This window comes from Chrysemys picta, chromosome 9 (assembly GCF_011386835.1).
Source record: "Chrysemys picta bellii isolate R12L10 chromosome 9, ASM1138683v2, whole genome shotgun sequence".
Classification (NCBI taxonomy): Eukaryota; Metazoa; Chordata; order Testudines; family Emydidae; genus Chrysemys; species Chrysemys picta.
Window position 1 is genome coordinate 681,442 of NC_088799.1, and position 20,869 is coordinate 702,310.

Consider the following 20,869-nt stretch of genomic DNA (forward strand, 5'->3'; position numbering starts at 1 on the left):
CGCGGGGATTAGTTTACAGCGCTGGAAGCGCGGCTCATTTGGTTAAATTAAAAAAATCTACACCATCTGAACCTGTTACACATTATTAGTTTATGAGTATGTAAATATTTTTGCCCATTTTTCACTCTTATTAATCACAATACAATTAATGATACATACCATTTCTTCTACAGGATCTTTATTAATATTTACTAATTAAGCCTCCCAATAAGTATCTGTGAAATAGGGAAATTTATTGACCCCATTTTATGGATGGATAAAATAAAGCACAGAAATGTGTATTGATTTGCTCAAGGTTAGACAGCAAGTCATTGATGAAGCTGGGAACGGAACTCAGGACTGTCTCCTTAACTAGCCCCTAGACAGCACTGGGTTTCCTGTATGAACCAAGTTTACAATTGAAAAAAAGAGGGCCCAGGTTTTCAGTGCTTCTTCAGGTGAAGCGCCACAGACTTCAATGACTTTGTTGCTGGAAGTCTAACAATCACTGCTACTTTCACATAATTTGTGTTCCAGGCCTTGTCTACACTGTGGGGGTAAATCGAACTGAGTTACGCAACTCCAGCTATGTGAATAAGGAAGCTGGAGTCGACATAGCTTAGGTCGATTCATTATGATAAATACATTGGAAGATCTATTTAAAAGTATTGTATCAAAGTATTGTATAAATTAAACTTTGGCCATTTGGAGAGAGGCTCTGCCCTTGATTCTTGCCACTATTTCTCATTGAAAAAAAAAAGAAAGTCTTGTCTCATGTGGGTATGAACCATGGCCGCTGGGGTGGGCGAGGGGGGAATTCCGGGTACAAGGCAGTTGTGTGTGTGCCAGGGCCAGGCACCTCCAATGCACAGAGATAGCAATCCACCAGCTAGGGCCTAGTCAACCCCGCTGAAGTCAATGGGAGACATCTGTGGGTTTTGTTTGGATCCGCATCGGTCCCTTGACATGGGACTCTCTGGTTCCAGGGACGCGCTGCAGGGATCTGGCCCGGGCTGGCCACACACCCCAAACACCCAGCACAGGGCTCAGGCAAAGCGGACTCCTTTAAACCCGCCCAGCCACATTTCAGCACAAGCAGCATCCGGAGCGCACCCTCTGGGCTGGCAAGCGGCCAGCCGAGCCAGCCCTCGGCATCTGACGAGGTGACGTGCCCGGCTCAGAACCGCACCACCGGCCAATCGGAGCAGGGGCGTGGGCATGGCGACAGCCTGCGCCCCGGGGCAGCTGCCCCGGCTCGGTGCGTCTCCAGCTCTCGCTGCCAGGGGCCGCACGAGTGATGCCAGCGGCACCAGCCAGCTTCCCCCGCGCGTCTCTCCCGTGCCGGTCCCGGTCCCGGCCACAGCGGGCAGGGCGGGCAGGGGAGACACGGCCCCGCCTGACCTTCATTTCTCCACCAGGCCAGACCTGGGAATCCCCATCGCCTGTGTCCGCGCGTGTGTGTCTGTGCGCGTGTGTACCTTTGTGTGCGCGTCTCTGTGCGCCTGTCTCTGCGTGTGTGTGTGCGCGTCTCCGTGTGTGTGTGTGCGCGTGTGCCTTTGTGCGTGTCTGTGCGCGTGTGTGCACCTTTGTGCGCGCGTCTCTGTGCGTGTGTGTGCCTTTGTGTGTGTCTGTGCGTGTCTTTGTGTCTGTGCGCGTGTGTGCACCTTTGTGCGCGCGTCTCTGTGCATCTGTGTGTGTGTGCAGGTCTGTGTGTGTGTGCGTGTGCCTGCGTGTGTGTGCGCGCGTCTCGGTGCATCTCTGTGTGTGCCGGTCTCTGTCTCTGTGCGGGTGTCTCTGTGTCTGGCTCCCCCCGGTACAGTCGCACTGGATCCCGGCCCCCACGCGCGGCTCAGCCCGGCTCTGGGCTCGCAGCGGCGCCGGCCGATCCCCCGGTCCCTGCCCGGGCAGCACCTGGCGGAGCCGGGCGGCCGCGGTCCGATGGGCTCCCGCCCCGCGCCCGACGCGGAGTTACCTGCAGGAGCCGCGTGTCTGGGATGCTCGCCCGGCGCCGGCTAATGGGTAACCCGCTTCCCGCCGCGGGGATGGGCTGCGACCGGCCGGGAAGTGATCTCATTCCTCCTCCGGCCCCACCCACCCTGCACCGCCCGGCCGGGGGCGCGGCGCTGTGCGGGAGTCATGCGGGCCGCCTGGCCCCGGGCACGGGCCCTGCTGCCGCTGCTGCTGGCCCTGGGGCTCCCGCTGCTGCTGCCCGGCGGGTCCCCGGCTGCTCTGCTGGGCCTGGGCTGCGTCCTGCTGCTGGGGCTGCTCCGTGCGCTGCTGCCCCGAGCCGCGCTCCCTGTGAGTACCCGCCACCCGGCCTGCGGCCCCGCACCGCACCGCACCCCCCGCCTGCAGCCAGCCCCTGCACCACCTGTTCCTGCCACACCCCCTGCCCTGCCTGCAGCTAGCCCCTGCTGCACCCTCTGCCCGCAGCCAGCCCCGCACCCTGTGCCCTGAGTCAGCCCCGCACCACCCGCCTGCAGCCGGCCCTGCCTGCACCCCCGGTCTCCAGCCCCTGCCCGCAATCAGCCCCCACCTGCAGCCAGCCCCGCACCGCCAGCCCTGCCCAGCCCCCGTCTCCAGCCCCCGACCGCAGGTAGCCCCTGCTGCACCCCTTGCCCTGCCCGTAGCCGACCCCTGCCGCACCCCCTGCCTCCAGCTGGCCTGTGCCCCCCGTCTGCAACTGGCCCCATGTCCACTGGTGCCCTGCAGTTCCCAGGGCAGTATCCCTGCACACCTGCTTCAATGAGGGGGGTAGGGACCCACACATGCACACCCCCAGGAAGAAGCGGGGACCCACACATGTGAAATGGAGCGCATTTCTAGTTCAGGCCCATCTTTTTAAAAAAGAACTTTAGGAGAAAAACTGCAGGGAAGGGTGAAAACTGAAGGGCAAGACCAAGGAATCCCTCACAGTAACTCCACCTTCTTTCTTCCTCCCATTCCCTATTCTCTTTTTCTTTCCTCTCAAGGTTCACTTCCATTAATCTTTTATTTTCGTCTTTCAATCTTTAGACTCTTTAGGTTTTGTTTAACTGACACTGAAAAGCTACTTTAACCCGACTCTTCTCTCACACCAGCGTAAATCAGGAGTAACTCCACTAACAGCAGTGGAATTATAGATTCACAGATTCCAAGGCCAGAAGGGACCATTGTGATCATCTAGTCACAGCTCCTGTACAGCACAAGCCATAGAACTTCCCCACAACAATTCCTAGAGCAGATTTCAGAGGCTCTGTATAGCCCTGGGCTGTACCTTCCTGGGGGGGACAGGGAAGGGGGACGGGGACGTGCAGCCACCATTTGAAATAACTGTGCTGCCCTCGCAAGGAACACTTGCATTTCAGAGGCCTTTGAGATACATCTACTAACCACCTCCTAAGTGTCAGTTGTGGTATTAAAGGACAGTTGGAATCGTTCCCCAGGATCAGACCGTGCAGTAAAATCTGTCAGTTTGCAGTTGACACCAAGCAAATTGCCACCAAATTTCTAAGATTTTCCTCAGCTCCTAGTGGGCACTGCTCTATTTACGCTGCTGTTCCTGGCTTCTGCCACATACTGCCGGATCCCCTAGCCACTGAAACCGACGGGAGCCTTGCCATTGACTTCAATGGCAGTAGGACCCGGCCTCTGAGTTCTGTCTAGCACGCCTGACAAGCGGCAGTAACTCAGCTGTCTCCGGGATTCCTGCCAGAAACACACGACTGCCAAACGGAGCATTCGCTCTTTGCAGCTCTGCAGAGTCCTGGCCTTGCTGTCAGACTGGTCTGTGCTGGTCCCCACCGCTACTGGAATTACACAGAACAGTCAATCACACGGGCTAAAATAAATATTATTTAATATATAAATATTATTGGGTCAATACTATTGTAGAAAGACTATTGTGGACATTACAGGTATGGGATTTAATTTAAGTTAAATAGTGAAGTGGCAAAGTTTGCAGACAATACTAAAATAGTTAAGTCCGAAGCTGACTGAGAGGAATTACAAAAGGATCTCACTAAACTGGGTGATTGGGCAACAAAATGGCAGATGAAATTCAATGGTCATAAGTGCAAAGTAATATACATTGGAGAAAATAATCCCAACTATACATACAAAATGATGGGATCTAAATTAGCTGCTACCACTCAACAAAGAGACCTTGGAGTCATTGTCGATAGTTCTCTGAAAACATCCGTACAATGTGCAGCGGCAGTCAAAAAAGCTAACGATGTTAGGAACCATTGGGAAAGGGATAGATAATAAAAGACAGACAATATAATAATGCTATTATGTAAATCCACACCTCGAATACTGGTGCAGTTGTGGTCACCCTGTCTCCAAAAGCTATATTAGGATTGGAAAAAGTTCAGATAAGAAAAACAAAAGTGATGAGGGGTATGGAACAGCTTCCATATGAGAAGAGAATAAAAAGACTGGGACTGTTCAGCTTGGAAAAGAGACGACTCGGGGGATATGATAGAGGTCTATAAAATCATGAATGCTGTAGAGAAAGTGAATAAGGAAGTGTTATTTACCCGTTCACATAACACACAAACCAGGGGTCACCCAATTAAATTAACAGGCTGCAGGTTTAAAGCAAACATAAGGAAGTACTTCTTCACACAGCACACAGTCAACCTGTGGAACTCATTGCCGAGGGAAGTTGTGAAGGCTGAAAGTATACCTGGGTTCAAAAAAGAATTAGCTATGTCCATGGAGGATAGGTCCATCAGTGGCTATTTGCCAAGATAGTCAGGGATGCAATCCATGCTCTGGGTGTCCCTAAACCTCTGACTGCGCCAAATCACTGACTGCTAGAAGCTAGGCCTGGACTACGGGGTGGATCTCTCAATAAATTGCCCTGTTCTGTTCATTCCTTCGGAAGCGTCTGGCACCGGCCACTGTCAGAAGACAGGATACTGGACTAGAGGACTATTGGTTTGACCCAGTATGGCCATTCTTGTGTTCTTATGTAGTTATGGAAGAACTGATGTACCTGAGGCATCAGTATTTGGAAGAATTTTTTTTGAAGTCTGTCATCTCTTGTAATAAGTGGGAAAAGATTGCATGATGACTGGGATGCTGCAAAACTGAGCGCTCTCACTCACAACTAAGACCTTGATTTTACTTAACAGACTCGTGGTGAAAATAATGGAAAAATTGATTTTTTTAATTTTTATTTTTTTGCAGTACTGTAACATTAGAAATTGGTAGAAGAGAAAAGTAAACCTAGCAACTGGCAAAGAATTGCAGACCTGATGTCCCACTTTATACTTTTTGAAATGGAATGTCTTTGGTTTGTTTGTAGGTTTTGAAAAATGTGCTAAATTCTGCTCTCCCAGACAGCACCACTGTAGTCTGTGGGGAGTATTTGAAAGTGTTTTGCTTATACAGTGACTCAAACTTTATGAGTGGTCTTGCTGCCATTGAAATTGCTCCCTCACATTGTCTCTCTCTGCTGTCTAATAATCTCCTACCCCTCTAGTTCTTGTTCTCTGCTACCTTCCCAGTCTCCCTGCTACTCCCATGTTCCCCTGACCCCACCCATTTTATTCCGTTTCTAAACTGTAGAGCCCAATGGAGGAGGCTGTCTTCCCCAAAGACAGCCTCGGAGACGGTAGTCATCTGTACCTCACTGCTATCTCCAGAGGCTACAGGGAAAGGCTGTCTTAACTGGAGGCAGTTGTGGCTTCGATCAATTGAAAGTAAGGGGAGGTGGATGGTCCAGAACACTAGCCTATGACTTGGGAACTGTGGGTTCAAGTCCCGCTTTGCCTCAGACTTCCTGTGTGCCCTTGTGGGGCAGGTCACTTACTCCAGTGTTGTTTAATATATTAAAGATCTGGGAAAGGGGTGAGCAGGGAGGTTGCAAAATTTGCAGATGTCTCAAAGTTACTTAGGATAAGAGACGTCTCTGAGGAACTTCAGAGACCTAAACAAGCTAGGTTAAGATCAGGAACTTCTGTTTTCCGTCTCATAGCACAAGTACAAGGGGACATTCAATAAAATGGAATGGTGAGAAAATCAAAACTGATAAAATGAAACACTTTTTCACACAACATGATTAAATGTGGAACTCATTGTCCTAAGAAGTCACTGAGGCCAAGAATTTAAGATTCAAAAACGGACTGGGCATTTATATGGATATCAAGAAATATGCAGACTTATAATTAATGATAAAAATCCTACAGAAGGGATATCAAACCTCACACCTCAGAGTTTAAGATTGTCTCTAATTATTAGAGATCAGGATGAGCCATAATGTTGGGGGCAGATTATCCCACATCTGCTGCTGTGGGGTTCTCACACCTTCCTCTGCAACATCTGGTGCAGGCCCCTGTCAGAGGTACGATATTGGGTTAGATGGGACTCAGGTCTGATCAAGGTTGGCGATTCCTGTGTTCCTCAATGAAGAGAAATACGCCTATGTTTTTAGGAAACTAAAGACCCGCCACTTTTACATATTGAACTTGTCAGAAAATGTATAAAATAGTCCCCTCTGCCTTTGCTGACAGGACCCCAATCCTACTGCATTTTCATGCAGTGTGTGCAAAGTCACCAGGAGGAGAACCCAGCCTATGCTCTATAGCCACGGCCAAGAGGAGTAAATGTGATTTGTGTCACTGAGATCAGTGGATCTGGCTGAATACACAGAGGGACATGGGTGCTGGAACTAGGCGATCTGGGGGTGCTGCCGCACCCTTGGCTTGAAGTGGTTTACAGTTTGGTTCAATGGCTCTCCGCACCCCCACTATAAACATTGTTCCAGGACCCCTACAAAGGGAGCAGACCCCCTAAGCAAAAAGAGATTATTTCTACACAAGTATCAGAGGGGTGGCTGTGTTAGTCTGGATCTGTAAAAGCAGCAAAGAGTCCTGTGGCACCTTATAGACCTTATAGTATTGGCCAATACTTCTGTTAGTCTTAAAGGTGCCACAGGGTCGTCTGAAACTCTGAAACAGGGTCCTCTGTTGCTTTTTGCTGAGCTCCAGTTCATCTGCAAATTTGACACCATCAGATCAGGATTAAACAAAGACTGTGAATGGCTATCCAACTACAGAAGCAGTTTCTCCTCCCTTGGTGTTCACACCTCAACTGCTAGCAGAGCACCTTACCCTCCCTGATTGAACTAACCTCGTTATCTCCACACTGATTTATACCTGCCTCTGGAGATTTCTACTACCTGCATCTGACGAAGTGGGTATTCACCCATGAAAGCTCATGCTCCAATACGTCTGTTAGTCTATAAGGTGCCACCGGACTCTTTTTACACAGAAACTTCTCAAAGCAGCACCGCCCTGTTATTTGCTAATTCATATTATCAAGAACACTAGAAAAATCAGCAACTCAGAGGGGGGCTCAGCATTCAGCGGAGGAATGTTACCAGACTCTGGATCTTCTCTCAGTAGTTATAATCCAGATTGGTTCATATTTTGTGAAGTTGCCTCAGCATTATGGTACATTTGAAACGGTTCCATTACCAGGATGGAAGCCCTTAAGTGCCTGGTAAAGCAGTGTGAAATTAAGGGTTTGTTGTTGGAACAGACAAAGTTCAGTATTGTAACTGCTTGTTTTGAACTTAAAATGAAACCATGCTGCACCAGATAATAAAGAGGGTGTCAAGGACGGGTTCACAGGGGATGGGACCTTGAAAAACAAATGACAGCGAGAGGGGGAATAGGAAAAAGTCTAGACAAGTGTGTGCAGGTTCTCAAATTATCTGGAAAGGCTGAGGTTATCCAGCTACTTTGCTTAACTTTGCCTCTGTTGCAATCAGTGGGTCTAATTTTGAGCGTGTGTGGAAATTGTACAACTTATTTTAAAGAAAATCAGACCCTTTTTTGAGAAAAATAAGTAAACTGTAAATGTGTTGATGTGGGTGCAGGTTTAAGTGAATATTTATTGTAGTGTACTTAGACACACAACTTGCTTTTGTGGAAAATATCAAACTAGATATAGCAGTGCCGTGCATATAGACTAGTGAGCTAGCACACGTGATGTCACTGAGTCGTCCCACCAGAGCCATCACAAAGCCAAGAGTTCTGTGTTCCAGCATGTCAGTAGCGCCTAGGTGCGCTGGCAGAACTATGTGGGGTGAGTTACCTACACGCTGGTTAGTCTAGAACACCTGCTGTCTCCAATCACTGTACAAATATTGGTGAAAGAAGCCTTACCATCCTTTGAGCGGCAGCTAACTAGTTGTATCTCCATTTCACGGAGGGACAAACTGAGGCATGGAGAGGCTAAGTGATTTGCCTGAGGTCATTCCAGCAACTCGGTGTCAGGGCTGCAGCCTGATTACTATTCCTGAGCTGCCTGACAACCATGCTGCATCTGCCTGCTCTACTCAAGGCTGTGGGACCTTCACGTTTGCAAGCATTCAGGGCTTGTCTACACTTACTGGGGGATCAACGAGAGGCGATGGATGCATTGGCGGTCAATTTAGTGGGTCTAGTGAAGACCCACTAAATCAACAGCCAATCGCTCTCCTGTCGACTCCTGTACTCCACCGGATCGAGAAGAGTAGGGGGAGTCGACGGGAGACGTCGCATAGTGTGGCCCTCGTTGTAAATAGATCTAAGCGACGTCAATTTGAGTTACACTATTCACGTACCTCAAATTGCAAAGCTTAGGTCAAATTTCCCCTGTAGTGTAGTCAAGGCCTCAGTTAACCTGATTTAAAATGTTGAGGGGCGCTGCTTGGGTGATGGTCATTTGAATATCTTCTAAGCAGTCTATCTAGGAGACAGATGTACATTTGCACAGCCACACCCCTGAATGGGTGTGCAACACTGTGTGTGCTCATGGTGTTTGCTCACACAAACCAATTACTTGTACACAACTGGGAGGTGTGTGTGCAGCACGTCTAAGTACTTATATATCACAGTAGTATCCAAATACCTTACAGTCATTAATGTATTTATTATGCTCACAGCATCCTGTGAGGCCAGGCAGTGCTACTGTCTCCATTTTAGATGGAGGAAACTGAGGCACAGAGCCACTAAGTGATTAGCCGCAGGTCACACAGGGAATCTGTGGCAGAGCCACACATTGAACGTCCTGAATCCCAGCCTAGTGCTTTACCACAAACACCCCCTTTCAATGGGCTTGTTGGTGATACTAACAGTCCACCTTCACGGATCTGTTCTCCCAGCTGGAAGTGGGCACATGTCCTACCAGTGTCACTGAGCCAGGCCCAGATCCGTTCATCTCAAAGCGGAGATCCCAAAGTAGAACGAAGGTGAAGCCTGTCCAGAGATGAGAGGAGAATAGAACCTGCCATGTGAAGTAACATGGTCTCTCTCTCTGTGTCTCATTAACTAGGCAGCAGTTTAGTTTGTTACCACATAGGCTGAGGAGTGTCCCTTACAGCAGTGGCTCTCAATCTTTCCAGACGACTGTACCCCTTTGAGGAGTCGGATTTGTCTTGCGTACCCCACATTTCACCTCACTTAAAAACTCCTTGCTTACAAAATCAGACATAAAAATACGAAAGTGTCACAGCACATTATTACTGAAATATTCCTTACTCATTGTTACCATATCATTATAAAATAGATCAATTGGAATATAAATATTGTACTTACATTTCTGTGTATAGAGCAGTATAAACATGCCATTGTATGAAATTGTAGTTTGTACTGACTTCGCTAGTGCTTTTTATGTAGCCTGTTGTAAAACTAGGCAAATACCTAGATGAGGTGATGTCCCCCCTGGAAGAGCTCTGCGTACCCCCAGGGATACACGTATCCCTGGTTGAGAGCCACTGCCTTACAGAACTGTAGGAATTGGAGATGGAAAAGACCTGTTAGGTCTAATCTAGCCTGCCCCTCACAGAGCAGGGCAGCTTATCCCCCTTCAGTATAGTGGAGTTCTTCAGGGATGGGGACTGCCCACGGTCCTTGCAAGCCAGGCAGCCCTCTTGCCCTTGGATAAAGTACCCACCAGCTACGTGCCAGAGGATAACAACTAGCTAGCAATGAGATCACTGGCTCCTCCCTGAGTAACAGGGCACCTACTAAAGCGATACTACTCCTGGGACCCGGTTCTGCAGCTGCTGCATACAAGCAGCTCCCCTGCTGCCAATCGTTTCATTATTGGCAAGTAGGATAATAGTAAACGCTTTTGGCAAGTTTTATATGTTAAATATATTCCGTCGATTTTCCCCAGAGGCAGACGTCGTTAAGAGGGGTTCATTAAAGTGCTTTCATTTGCTTTGTTTCATTTCTTGCTTATTTTGTTACTGGAGGAAGCAAAACAGCTGCCCAGCTCTAAAAACTGGTGAGCTAATGAATCTCAAACTGACACAGTCCACTCCCCTCTCTATGGATCTTCGGTTGTTTCCCTCAGCTGATCTGTGCCCTGGTAAGATTTGCTGATAGGGGACTGATTACAATTAGCTGTGGCTTGTTTGGTTCCCTCTTGCCTGGCTCCAAAATAGCCCTGGAAGTGACAAGAACTGGCCATCCTCCGTTCGGTTCCTGAAGTTTCTGGAACAGAGCTGACATACTACTGGGGAGAGGGATGAACCATACTGACCCCAGGGAGGGAGAGGGCAAGAGTGCAGTGTTGGAGGTGAGTATAGACGGCCATGATAAGCTTTCACAGAGTGATTCATACTTGGCCTGACTCAGTGTCACTGAGAACAGAATCAAGCCTTGTACATTTAAATTCTCATTTCCCTTTTGTCCTTCGTATCATGGTTTGTGCCTGCAACTTGCTTCAAGCACAGCTTAAATTTAAGATCATTACTGTCTTTAAATGAGCTTGTAAAAGCAACAACACTTCCAGTGGGTAAAGGATGGGATGTAATTCATTCCCTTATCGGTTTCTGCGCTGCCTTCTGTCTATGATCTGATTCTTCCACATTAAACTTCTTTCCTTATTATTGCTACATACAGCAGCAAAAACAACAAAATAGGAGCATGAGCCATCGCCCCCATGTTGTCTGGAAGGGACAGCTGGACAAGTTGCCAGAGTGCGAGGCACTTATTCCAGAAGCTGTCTCTTGTAGCATAACACAGGGAATATTGGGTTGCAAGCCACTCCCCAGAGACATTTTAGACCTAAGTTCCTTATTGCCTCCTCTTACCCTTTTTTATTGTATAACATCATCACCTGAAAGCTAGTGCCTCAAGGAAGCCTATACAAATTCCATATTATACAGCCCTAGCTTCAGTTTGGAGAGCTACAGAACATTACAGCCATAAATACAGGACACACAGTTTAGTGTTGCTGGCTCACTTAAACTTTAACGTTTAATTGTTTCACATAACTGAAGGTACCATGATGAACAGAATAGGGGACAGGGAGTTCAGTCAGAGGGGAGGGAGTATGTCCTAGGGGTTAGAGCACAAGATTGTGTGTTTAAGGACTTTTGGGTTACGGTGTGACATATTGGAATTGGAAAAGGGCAATAAAATTATTAGGGGTATGGAACGGCTGCCATATGAAGAGAGATTAATAAGACTGGGACTTTTCAGCTTGGAAAAGAGACAACTAAGGGGTCGGCATCCTTCTGCATGCGGCCCATCAGGGTAATCTGCTGGCAGGCCGCGAGACATGAGCAACTTTTGTGTCCATCCTGATGGGGAGCAATAACAATACCACCTAGCTCATATAGCATTTTTTCATCCATCAAGCTCAAGCAACATAAGTAGCATTATGCCCATTTTTTCAGGTGAGGAAACTGAGGCACAGAACAATGCGGTAACTTGTCCAAGGTCACCCAGCAGGGCAGAGGCAGGGCTGTGACTAGACCCCAGGTTTCCCAAGTCCCAGTCCAGTGCTCCTCCCAACTGCTGTGTCCAGCCTACTAGATGAGTTTGAATATGTTTTGTGGAATTTTGGTGTCATCTCTTTTTGCTGGTGTCTGAAATTTTGCTGCCTTTTTCTGTCTCTACGTTGATTTACTTTTTAAAAAGGGAACTGTTGTCAGTGTCATTGTAGCATAAATAATCTGGTTTTCTTGTTAGAATGGAAGCATGTATTATGAGATGGGTTGTACAGTGCATTTTCAACAGGAGCGCCGCCAGCTTTTCTGCCGCCCTAGGCGGTGGAAGGTCCCACCCCGAAATGCCGCCCCCCCACAGAGGCGGCGGAAGGTCCCACCCCGAAATGCCGCCGCGGTCGCCACCCCCCAAATTGTAGCGCCCTAGGCAACCGCCTAGGTCGCCTAATGGGTTGCGCCAGCCCTGATTTTCAAGAGAGAGCTCATGGCATTTCTGGACAAAAGTGCCCACATTCTGATCTCATTTTCACGGGTGTAAACCAGGAGAAAGTCAATGGAGTTAGTCTGGTGTAAAATCAGTGTGACAGCAGAGTCAGGCCCATTGTGCCTTGCAGCTGGTGGTATCATTTACGGCTGTGCACAGTAGGTGTGAAATGCTGCCAATGATATAAACGTGTAGAGGGTTTTGAGTCTGGTAATGTCTCACACTCACTGTGCATGAGTGTAAATGGGGCAGTGCAAGGGGCGGGGTAGAATCCGGACAACTTCAAAACAATTTAGGGCTTGTTGACATATGGTGTAGCCAGTATCCCTACTAAAATACTATTGATGTGTGCTAGCCTGCTTGTGGGGCTGCACCATTGCTATGTATTGTCATTTTAATAGGTTCTGCAGCATTGTAATAGCTCTTGCTATCACAGAGTGTATCCACTCCCTCTAAACTGTTGGCTTCCCCTGCACAGGTTGACGGGAAAGCAGTGCTAATAACAGGCTGTGACAAAGGGTTTGGACATGCCTTGGCAAAGCAGCTGCATGCACAGGGATTCACGGTCTTTGCTGGCTGTTTGCGGATGGTGAGTACTACGTTCGGTTAACTCTGTTCGAGGTTGTGAAGGACACATTTTAAAGGAATAGTAACATGCTGATTTAAAGTCTGTGATCAATGAAAATGTCTCTGCATTTAAAAAAATGCAAATTAAACATTGTTTTTGCTTAGACTTCAACATTTCTTGCTCAGTATTGTGGAGTCAATCAGCTAGCCATGGAAAAGCCCTAACAGACTATCAAATCAATAGATCCTTCAGTAGGGTTACCATACATCCGGATTTTCCTGGACATGTCCGGCTTTTTGGTCCTCAAATCCCCATCCGGGGGGAATTGCCAAAAAGCCAAACATGTCCGGGAAAATACTCCCAGCTTTGTTTTGCCGGCATCCCTGCCCCAGTCCCCTGCTTACCTTAGAGCGGCTCCGGCAGGCTGCGAGCTGCAGGTGATTCCCCTGCGGCGGCAGCTGCTGCTGCTCCCCCCCAGACACCTCAGCTTTGTGTAGCTGAAGAGCAGAGCTGCCCGAGTGCTACCGGCTTCACGTTTGCCGGGCAGCCTCCAGACCCTGTGCCCCCAGCCAGGCGCTTCCCCTCCTGGGCTCTGGCTGCGCTGGGGAAGCGCCCGGCCAGGGGCGCAGGGTCTGGAGGTCTGGGGACTGCCCGGCAAACCGTGAAGATGGTAGCGCTCGGGCAGCTGTTTCGCGTGGCTGGGAGGGAGGAGGGGGAATGCAGGGTGCTCAGGGAGGGGGCGGAGTTGGGGTGGGACTTTGGGGGAAGGGGTGGAGTTGGGGTGGGGAAGGGGTGGAGTTGGGGTGGGGAAGGGGCGGAGTTGGGGTGGGGTGGGGCGGGGAAGGGGTGGAGTTGGGGCTGGAGAAGGGGTGGGGCCAGGGCCCTGTGGAGTGTCCTCTTTTTTTAATGTTTAAATATGGTAACCCTACCTTCAGCCAAGAAAACTGCCCCACCCAAATCTCTTATTGGAGACATCACTGACAGAAGCAAATAGATGCAATGCCATGTGAAACCACTGTTTCTGAAGCAGCTCTAAATGAGATCTCCAGATTACCAAAGATCTCGATATAGAACCGTCCGTGAATGAGTCTGTAAAGATGGAATTCCATGGGAAGTACAGAAGAAGGGAGGACAGGTATCAGACTCGCTGGGCTGCCAGGTGAGGCAGGAGCTGGAACGGGCTGGCTAGCGTGAAGCAGGCAAAGGCAGGAGCTGGATGGAATAGAAGCAGTCTGTCAGAATTCCCAGGCAATGGGTGTGTTCCCGGCCTGGTAGTGATGTTGAGCAGACTGGAGAGACTGCTTCCCTTAGGAGCCTGGATACCTGTCTTGGGATCAGCTGGGTGGGTCCTCACCTGTGGATTGGCTGAACCCTGGTTGGATGCATGGGGCCTCTCACGAGATCTGCAGGTAATTGCTTCTGATGACTCATCAGGCTTAGGCCGGCTCTGAGGTAACTGGTTTAGGAAGGCTCAGGCTAGAGGTAACTGGTCACATCAGGTGGTGCATAGGTTTAAGCACAATGTCTTGCTTTCCTGCTTGAGGGCAGGAGGGGGACCGCAAGACATGAAGGACACCAACATCATAATGTTGGACAAAACCAAAGGAGATTGGAGTGATTGCAGCAGCTGCAAAGGAATCTCTCTCTCTAGTGGTGTTGGCAAGGCATTTGTGTGGGTCATTCTCCAAAGACTGCACGTTCTTGCGGAACATGTATATCCAAAGAGTCAGTGAGGCTTCTGTGCTGACAGATCAGCTATCAACAAGGTCTTGAGACTGAGGCAACTGCAAGAAAAGTGTCAAGAACAAGGAAAATCTCTACATGGACTTCATAAATCTTACAAGGGCTTTGAACTGATTAGCAGGAAGGGACTTTTCCGATTGCCAGAGAGGATTGGCTGGCCCCCAATCCTCAGTCTGATTTTTATCTTTCCATGATGGCATGAATGCTACAATCCAGTGTAATGGTGATCAATCTGACAGCTTTGAAATCTGCAGTGGTGTCAAACGGGGATGTGTTTAGGCACCAACAATCTTTGATATAGTCTCCTCTCTCCTGCTTGATCATACGTTCTCATCTAGTACCAAGGCAGTACATCCCCATACACGATCAGATGGGAACATCTTCAACATCGCACATCTTAAGAGCAAAAGGCAAAGTCAAACGCATGCTGATAAGATAATTTTTGTGTGTGTGGTTGCTCAGGAATTGGACTTATTAACCACTCATGATATTGTAACATGACACACAATAACTGAACTGCTTCAGTGCTTACACCGTTGTCTGTTGAGACAGATATTTATTTGTGTTACTGTAGTGCCTAGGAGATCTAGTCATGAACCAGAACCCCATTGCACTAGGTGTTGTACAAAAACAAAACAAAGTGACAGCCCCTGCCCCAAGAAGCTTACAGCCTCAGTACAAGACAAACGACAACAGTTGGATACAGACAGATGGAGGAGGACAAGTATACAATGAAAGAATATTGCTTGGCATGACAGGCAGTGAGCTCTGCACACCAGCAGCCTAACTAGTGTCATGTTTTTTGTAGGCCCCCCAGTAAAGTGGGGCGCTGAGGGGATTTGAAGGTAGTGAGGTAGCTGGCGATATTATCATTGTCCTACTCACTCTCCTCCGCCTGTGTGTGCCCCTCACTTGTTCTGCCATATCAGTGTAGACTGTAAGTTCTTGGGCAGCGGCCAAAGCTCTTGTGAACTCTGGTTGGGGGGCGAGGCCATCTAGCATATCTGGGATGTTTGAAAAATAAGGCAGGGAGAGACTTCCAGAGCTTCAGACAACTCCGGGCAAATGTGCTGCCAGCAGCCCCCACCCCCCCCCGGCTTTAAACCAGGGCTGTGGTTAGCTTAAGTGTCTCCAACAATTGTAGCTGTAGTGGTATCCACAGGCACTGACTTTCTTCTTTCTAGGTGGGTGCTCCACCCCTGCTCCGCCCTGAGGCCCCGCCCCTACTCTGCCCCTTCCCCAAGGCCCCACCCTCACTCTGCCTCTTCCTGCCCCCGCTCTGCCCCCTTTGGCACCGCCTGCTGCCAAACAGCTGATCGGTGGGGGCCCCAGAACAGCTGATCGGTGGGTGGCTGGTGGGTGCTGAGCGACCACTATTTTTTTCCATGGGTGCTCCAGCCCTGGAGCACCCATGGAGTCTGCACTTATGGTGGTATCCCTTGGGCACATATGGGTCTCTCAGGAAGCTGGCTCCCAAACGCTCTAGGGTCACTGGCAGTGAGTAAGGAGTATGGAGCACCAGAGCAACAGGGTCCCAGAAAGGCGGGCAGCTCCTTTCTGCTCTGACTTCATCTTCCAAACAGCCCCCTGGGGTAGCCCCAGTGCAGGAGGCCTGGGGAGTGGCATGGCCTGTTTATTTCCATTGGCCAAGCCAAGAGGAAAATTTAAAAAAGAGCAACTGGGAGGGCTAAGTCAATTCAGGTTTTGATATAACAATTGAAGATTTTACTATTAAGAGATGAAATGCAGGATTTTTAATATTTTTTTTAAATATTTTTTTTACTTTTCTGTGTTCCTTTAAAATAATTTAAAGCTGACTAGGAAATGTTTGAAGGTGGCCATTTTATCCAGGTGTTTGGATGGCTGGAGACCACAGCTGTACTCCCAGAAACCCCCGCAGTACAGCTCGAACGAGACCCACCTGGCTGCCTAGTGTCAGCGAAGGAAGGTTACGTTATGACATTGCACCAGAAAGGAAAGTTGGCCAGGCCAGACACCTCAGCTGACATATTTCATAACCTGGCAGAAGAAAGTCCTGTTGGACAACTGCCATTGTGTGAAAATTTCCATCCAAAGGCTCTGTAAATCCTCTATTACTAGTGTCATGCGGTGCTTTGAGCTGGCCCTTCGCTGCTGCGTCACTTTTCACCGCAGCTTGCTCGGGCTTGAGATGGAAGCAGCAGGTGGAAGGATGGAGCGAATGTGGAATCGAATGTTTACAGGGAGGGCTATTTCAGGAGATTGGCACACCGGTGGAGTGCAGAGAGGGCATTTGAGGGCAAATAAATGAACTACGTTGACCCTACAGTCAGCCTGACTATCTGGAGTTCTGTATGACTAGTCTGGTCATTTTCAGAAGCAAGGAAGTTTCACCTCTTGGTCACAAGTTAAAACCTGACCCCAACTGGTATTGGCCTAGGAGGCAGAGTGGTCTAGTGCAGGGTTTCTCAGTCTTTTAGGTTGGTGATGCCTCATTTAAAGTCAAAAATTATTTTCATCACCCCCACCATTCCTTACACTTACTATAAAGGTAAAAATAAACTATGTCTCACTGATAACAATGCTAAGCCTACGGAACTTATAGATGGATGTGTTTCTAGATGTTGAGAGCGAATACTTGACCTTGAAGGGAAAAGATGTGCAGGGAGTAGGGCAGCAAGGTTTTTTTGCTTTAGATTGTTATAAATTTTTCAACACCTTGCAACATCCCCAGCCCATGTCCCTTGCTTGCCTTTTGTGACCCCTTGGGGTTGTGGTCCATTGATTATCTCGTAGTTAGAGCTGGGGACATGGAATTAGGAAACATGGGGTCGATGCCCAGTGGTATCATAGGCTTGCCGTATGACCTTGAGCAAGTTACACTACCACTCCGTGACTCAGTTTCCCATATGTACAAAGAATGTAATAATTGTAAAGCACTTTGAGAGCCTTGGAGGACAGGTCATATGGAAGCATCGCTATCACCTGTCTGTTCTGTGGCTTGCTGTTGGTTGCTTTATCAGAGCACAGGATTTTTATTCTTGTCTCCCTGATGCTGTCACTTTTCAGAAACCTGACAGTCACTGAAAGGTCTCCGCTGCCCCTTCAGCAATGGAAGGCGGTGGGGTCACATTCCAAAGGAGCCAGACCCCATGTCGGCTACTTCTCACAGCTCCCGAGGTGCATTTTGGCGCCCATGGTAGTTAGCGGGGCCCAAGTCATTAAACACTTCCTCTCCAGTTCTGTTTTACAGGCTGTAGCTCCAGATTGTCCTGCTGCGACAAACGGGCACAGCTGTTTTAAGTTGCAGCTCTTCCTCTACGGGTTCCTCAAACAACAGGGATATGGCAGAGCAGCCTCTTCACTTCAGTGTGAGGAGGCAGGGAGGGGATGGTACAGGAATGGTGAATGGAGCCCCTCAGAGACTAGCAGCCCGGGCAGAAAGCAGGTGACCAAGGCTGTGGGTCCTGTTCGACATTGGTGGAAGTTGGGAGCACTTGGCATCCCCCGAGGTCAGGCCCTTCCGTAGTAAAATGCTGGTCTCAGGACCGGCTCCAGGGGTTTTGCCGCCCCAAGTGGTGGAAGGAAAAAAAAAAAAGCCGCGATCGCAATTGCGATTGGCAGCACTCCTGCGGCAGCTCCACCGCGCCGCTTTCTTCTTCGGCGGGAATTGGACGGCAGGTGCTTCCCTCTGAGAGGGACCCGCCGCCGAATTGCTGCCGAACAGCCCGACGTGCCGCCCCTTCCCCTTGGCTGCCCCAAGCACCTGCTTGTTGGGCTGGTGTCTGGAGCTGGCCCTGGCTGGTCTTCAGCGTTTCTTCCGAATCTGCATTGATGCTGCAGAGCGAATGGGCAGCATTTGTGAAAACTCCCTGGTAACGGGGCTTTGTGCTAAGGAGCTAATTTGGGCTAAACTGTCACTAGTAATCTGATTCCAATAGGAATGGAAACCTCCTCCGTCAGACCTGGTGCTGGAGCCGTGTGAAGAGTCAATCCTCCAGGTCTCCCATGGCATCTTGGAAGCAGTGCTGATTCCTGAGCTACTCCCAATAAAACTCCTCACAACCACCTGGACCTCCCCACACCCCACCCCGTCCCATGATGCTGTGCTCCACAGGCCTCGTGGTGACCCCCTCCGCCCGTCTCACCCTGCAACACCGCACTCTACGGGCCCCCTGGTGACACCCCCGCCCCCCGTCCCGCCCTGTGACACCGCACTCCATGGGCCCCCTGGTGACACCCCCACCCCCTGTGACACCGCACTCCACAGGCCCCCTGGTGACACCCCCGCCTCCCGTCCCGCCCTGTGACACCGCACTCCATGGGCTCCCTGGTGACACCCCCACCCCCTGTGACACCGCACTCCACGGGCCCCCTGGTGACACCCCCGTCCCGCCCTGTGACACCGCACTCCATGAGCCCCCTGGTGACCCACCTGCCCTGCCTGGTGATGCTCCATGGGTCTCGTCTCCCCGCGATCCGCCCACACTTCCCAGTGACACTGCTTCACAGGCCTCCTTCTGCCCCATATTATGACATCATGCTACAAGGACCTCCCTGTGTCCTTCCCACCTCACGATGCTGAACCCTCCCTCCCCCCGAGCATCCCCACCCCGCGACACTCCACAGGCCTCCTCGCGCCCTGCCCATCCCATGACATGACCCCACAAGGCCATCGCTGAGACCTGCCTGCCCCATGACATGACCCCATGCCACACGGGCCTTGCTGTGACTGGCCTGACCCACATCATGATCCATGTCAGGACTGAATGGGCACTTTCCCATCCCCGGAGAGAGGAGAGAACTGAAGGAAAGAAGCAAGAGACTTGCCTGCTGGAGGGGAACGTTTTCTTTGCTGCTGGGTCCCAACAGCCCCGAGCAGAGGAGGTGGCCAGGGTGCTGTGTGAAGTGCTGTGTTGACACAAGTAGGCAGGGCGGAGCAAAGTCAAGTCCAGTGAAAGGAGCCTGTGGTGAGCAGCTGCAGCAAGGAGGGAGGGTCAGCTTCCCACGGGCGGGGAACATGGCTGTACCAGGCTAGTCACACAGGAATAGCAGCACAACGGGCACAGCCACAACACTAAACTTTACTGTACACAAAGTGTAGCCTGCCTCCAACATGGCCAAGATGTGCGGCTGGACGCTTCACACAGTGCCGCCGAGTGACTACACGTTGTAAGGCAGTTTAAGCTTCCCATCACATCTCCCCCCTTTGGTCTTTTCTGTATTTTAACTACTTTAAAACTCTAAAACTGTTTTTTATCCCAAACTAACTTTTTGAATTTCAGTACGTGTCTGTGTATTACTCATCCCCGAATCCTACTGGTTCTTTAACTGTACAGCCACTATACGTTGCTCTTTGTAGCGGGTATAGTTTCCTGCCTGACACTTGTCTGTAAGTTCCCACAGCACCTACAAAAGCCGTTACATCTTCTTCTGGCCCACAGGTGTTGGAGTGCATCGCGGGGCTCCGTGACAATGTGTCTGCTGTTACCAGTTTTTTACCAGGAGTATATTCAGCGATAGGGTTAAATTGCATGAGCCTGTTCAATGAGATGCCAATGTCTTTTGATGCTTGATACAGGTCTTTTCCGTTGATAAGGGTTACAAGAGGTTTATGGGCAGTTATCAGTTTAAAGGGACGTAAGCCACGCAGATATCTGTAGGAGTTCTCACATGCTCATACACGTGCCAAGGCACTCCTTTTCAATCAGTGCATATCGTTTTTCTGCTTCTGTAAGTGTACAAGAGCAGAATCCAGCTGGCTTCAACTCAGATCCATATTACCTGCAACAGTACACAACCAAGGACATAGCTACTGGCATTGGCTGTGACCACTGTGTGTGTGTTTGCATTGTAGAACATTGAAACTGGAACAGTTGAGATAATTTATTTTACCCTTTTGCAGGCAATTTCCTGATTTGGCCCCCATAAATGGGATGTATTGCACCTTAATAGTTCATTCAAGGATTTTATCACTGTAGAAAGGTCTTGCAGGTATTAGCCAAAACAATTTACCATCCCCGTTAAGCATCTCAGTTTTGGAACAAATGCATTCAATTTCTCTAATTGCTTTTACTTTCTCAGAGCCAAGACTAATTCCATCTTTGTTTATTATCTGCCCCCAAAATTCATTTTGGTGTAGGTGGAAAACACACTTTTCTTTAGTTAGCTTGAGTCCAGGTTCACTGATTAAGCTCAGACCTTTATTGAGGTTTTTGTCTTGTTTTCCACTGATGACCCATATACTAAAATTTTGTCCATAAAAATGACAGCCCCATTTATGTTCTTTAGCCGCTCTCCCATCTTTCTTTGGAAAATGTCAGAAATTCTGGTAATCCCGAAACGTAATCTTTGAAAGCACAATCTCCCAAGTTGCGTAATGAATGTAGTCAGTGTAGCA

General features: G+C 49.4%; 2 protein-coding genes across 2 annotated transcripts in view; one reads left to right on the forward strand and one right to left on the reverse strand.

Moving 5' to 3' along the window:
- BDH1 (3-hydroxybutyrate dehydrogenase 1) overlaps window positions 1-2,092 on the reverse strand; it is a 35,684-nt gene extending 33,592 nt beyond the window's left edge. Inside the window, exon 1 of the mRNA XM_005295636.4 lies at window positions 1,952-2,092. The gene's annotated coding sequence lies outside the window, so the exon portion shown is untranslated. The remainder of the gene's footprint in view (window positions 1-1,951) is intronic.
- Window positions 2,093-2,115: 23 nt separating this feature from the next.
- Window positions 2,116-20,869, forward strand: part of LOC101947299 (D-beta-hydroxybutyrate dehydrogenase, mitochondrial-like) — a 34,875-nt gene continuing 16,121 nt past the window's right edge. Inside the window, exons 1-2 of the mRNA XM_024111928.3 lie at window positions 2,116-2,277; window positions 12,658-12,768. Coding sequence (XP_023967696.2) covers window positions 2,116-2,277; window positions 12,658-12,768 — 273 coding nt within the window. The remainder of the gene's footprint in view (window positions 2,278-12,657; window positions 12,769-20,869) is intronic.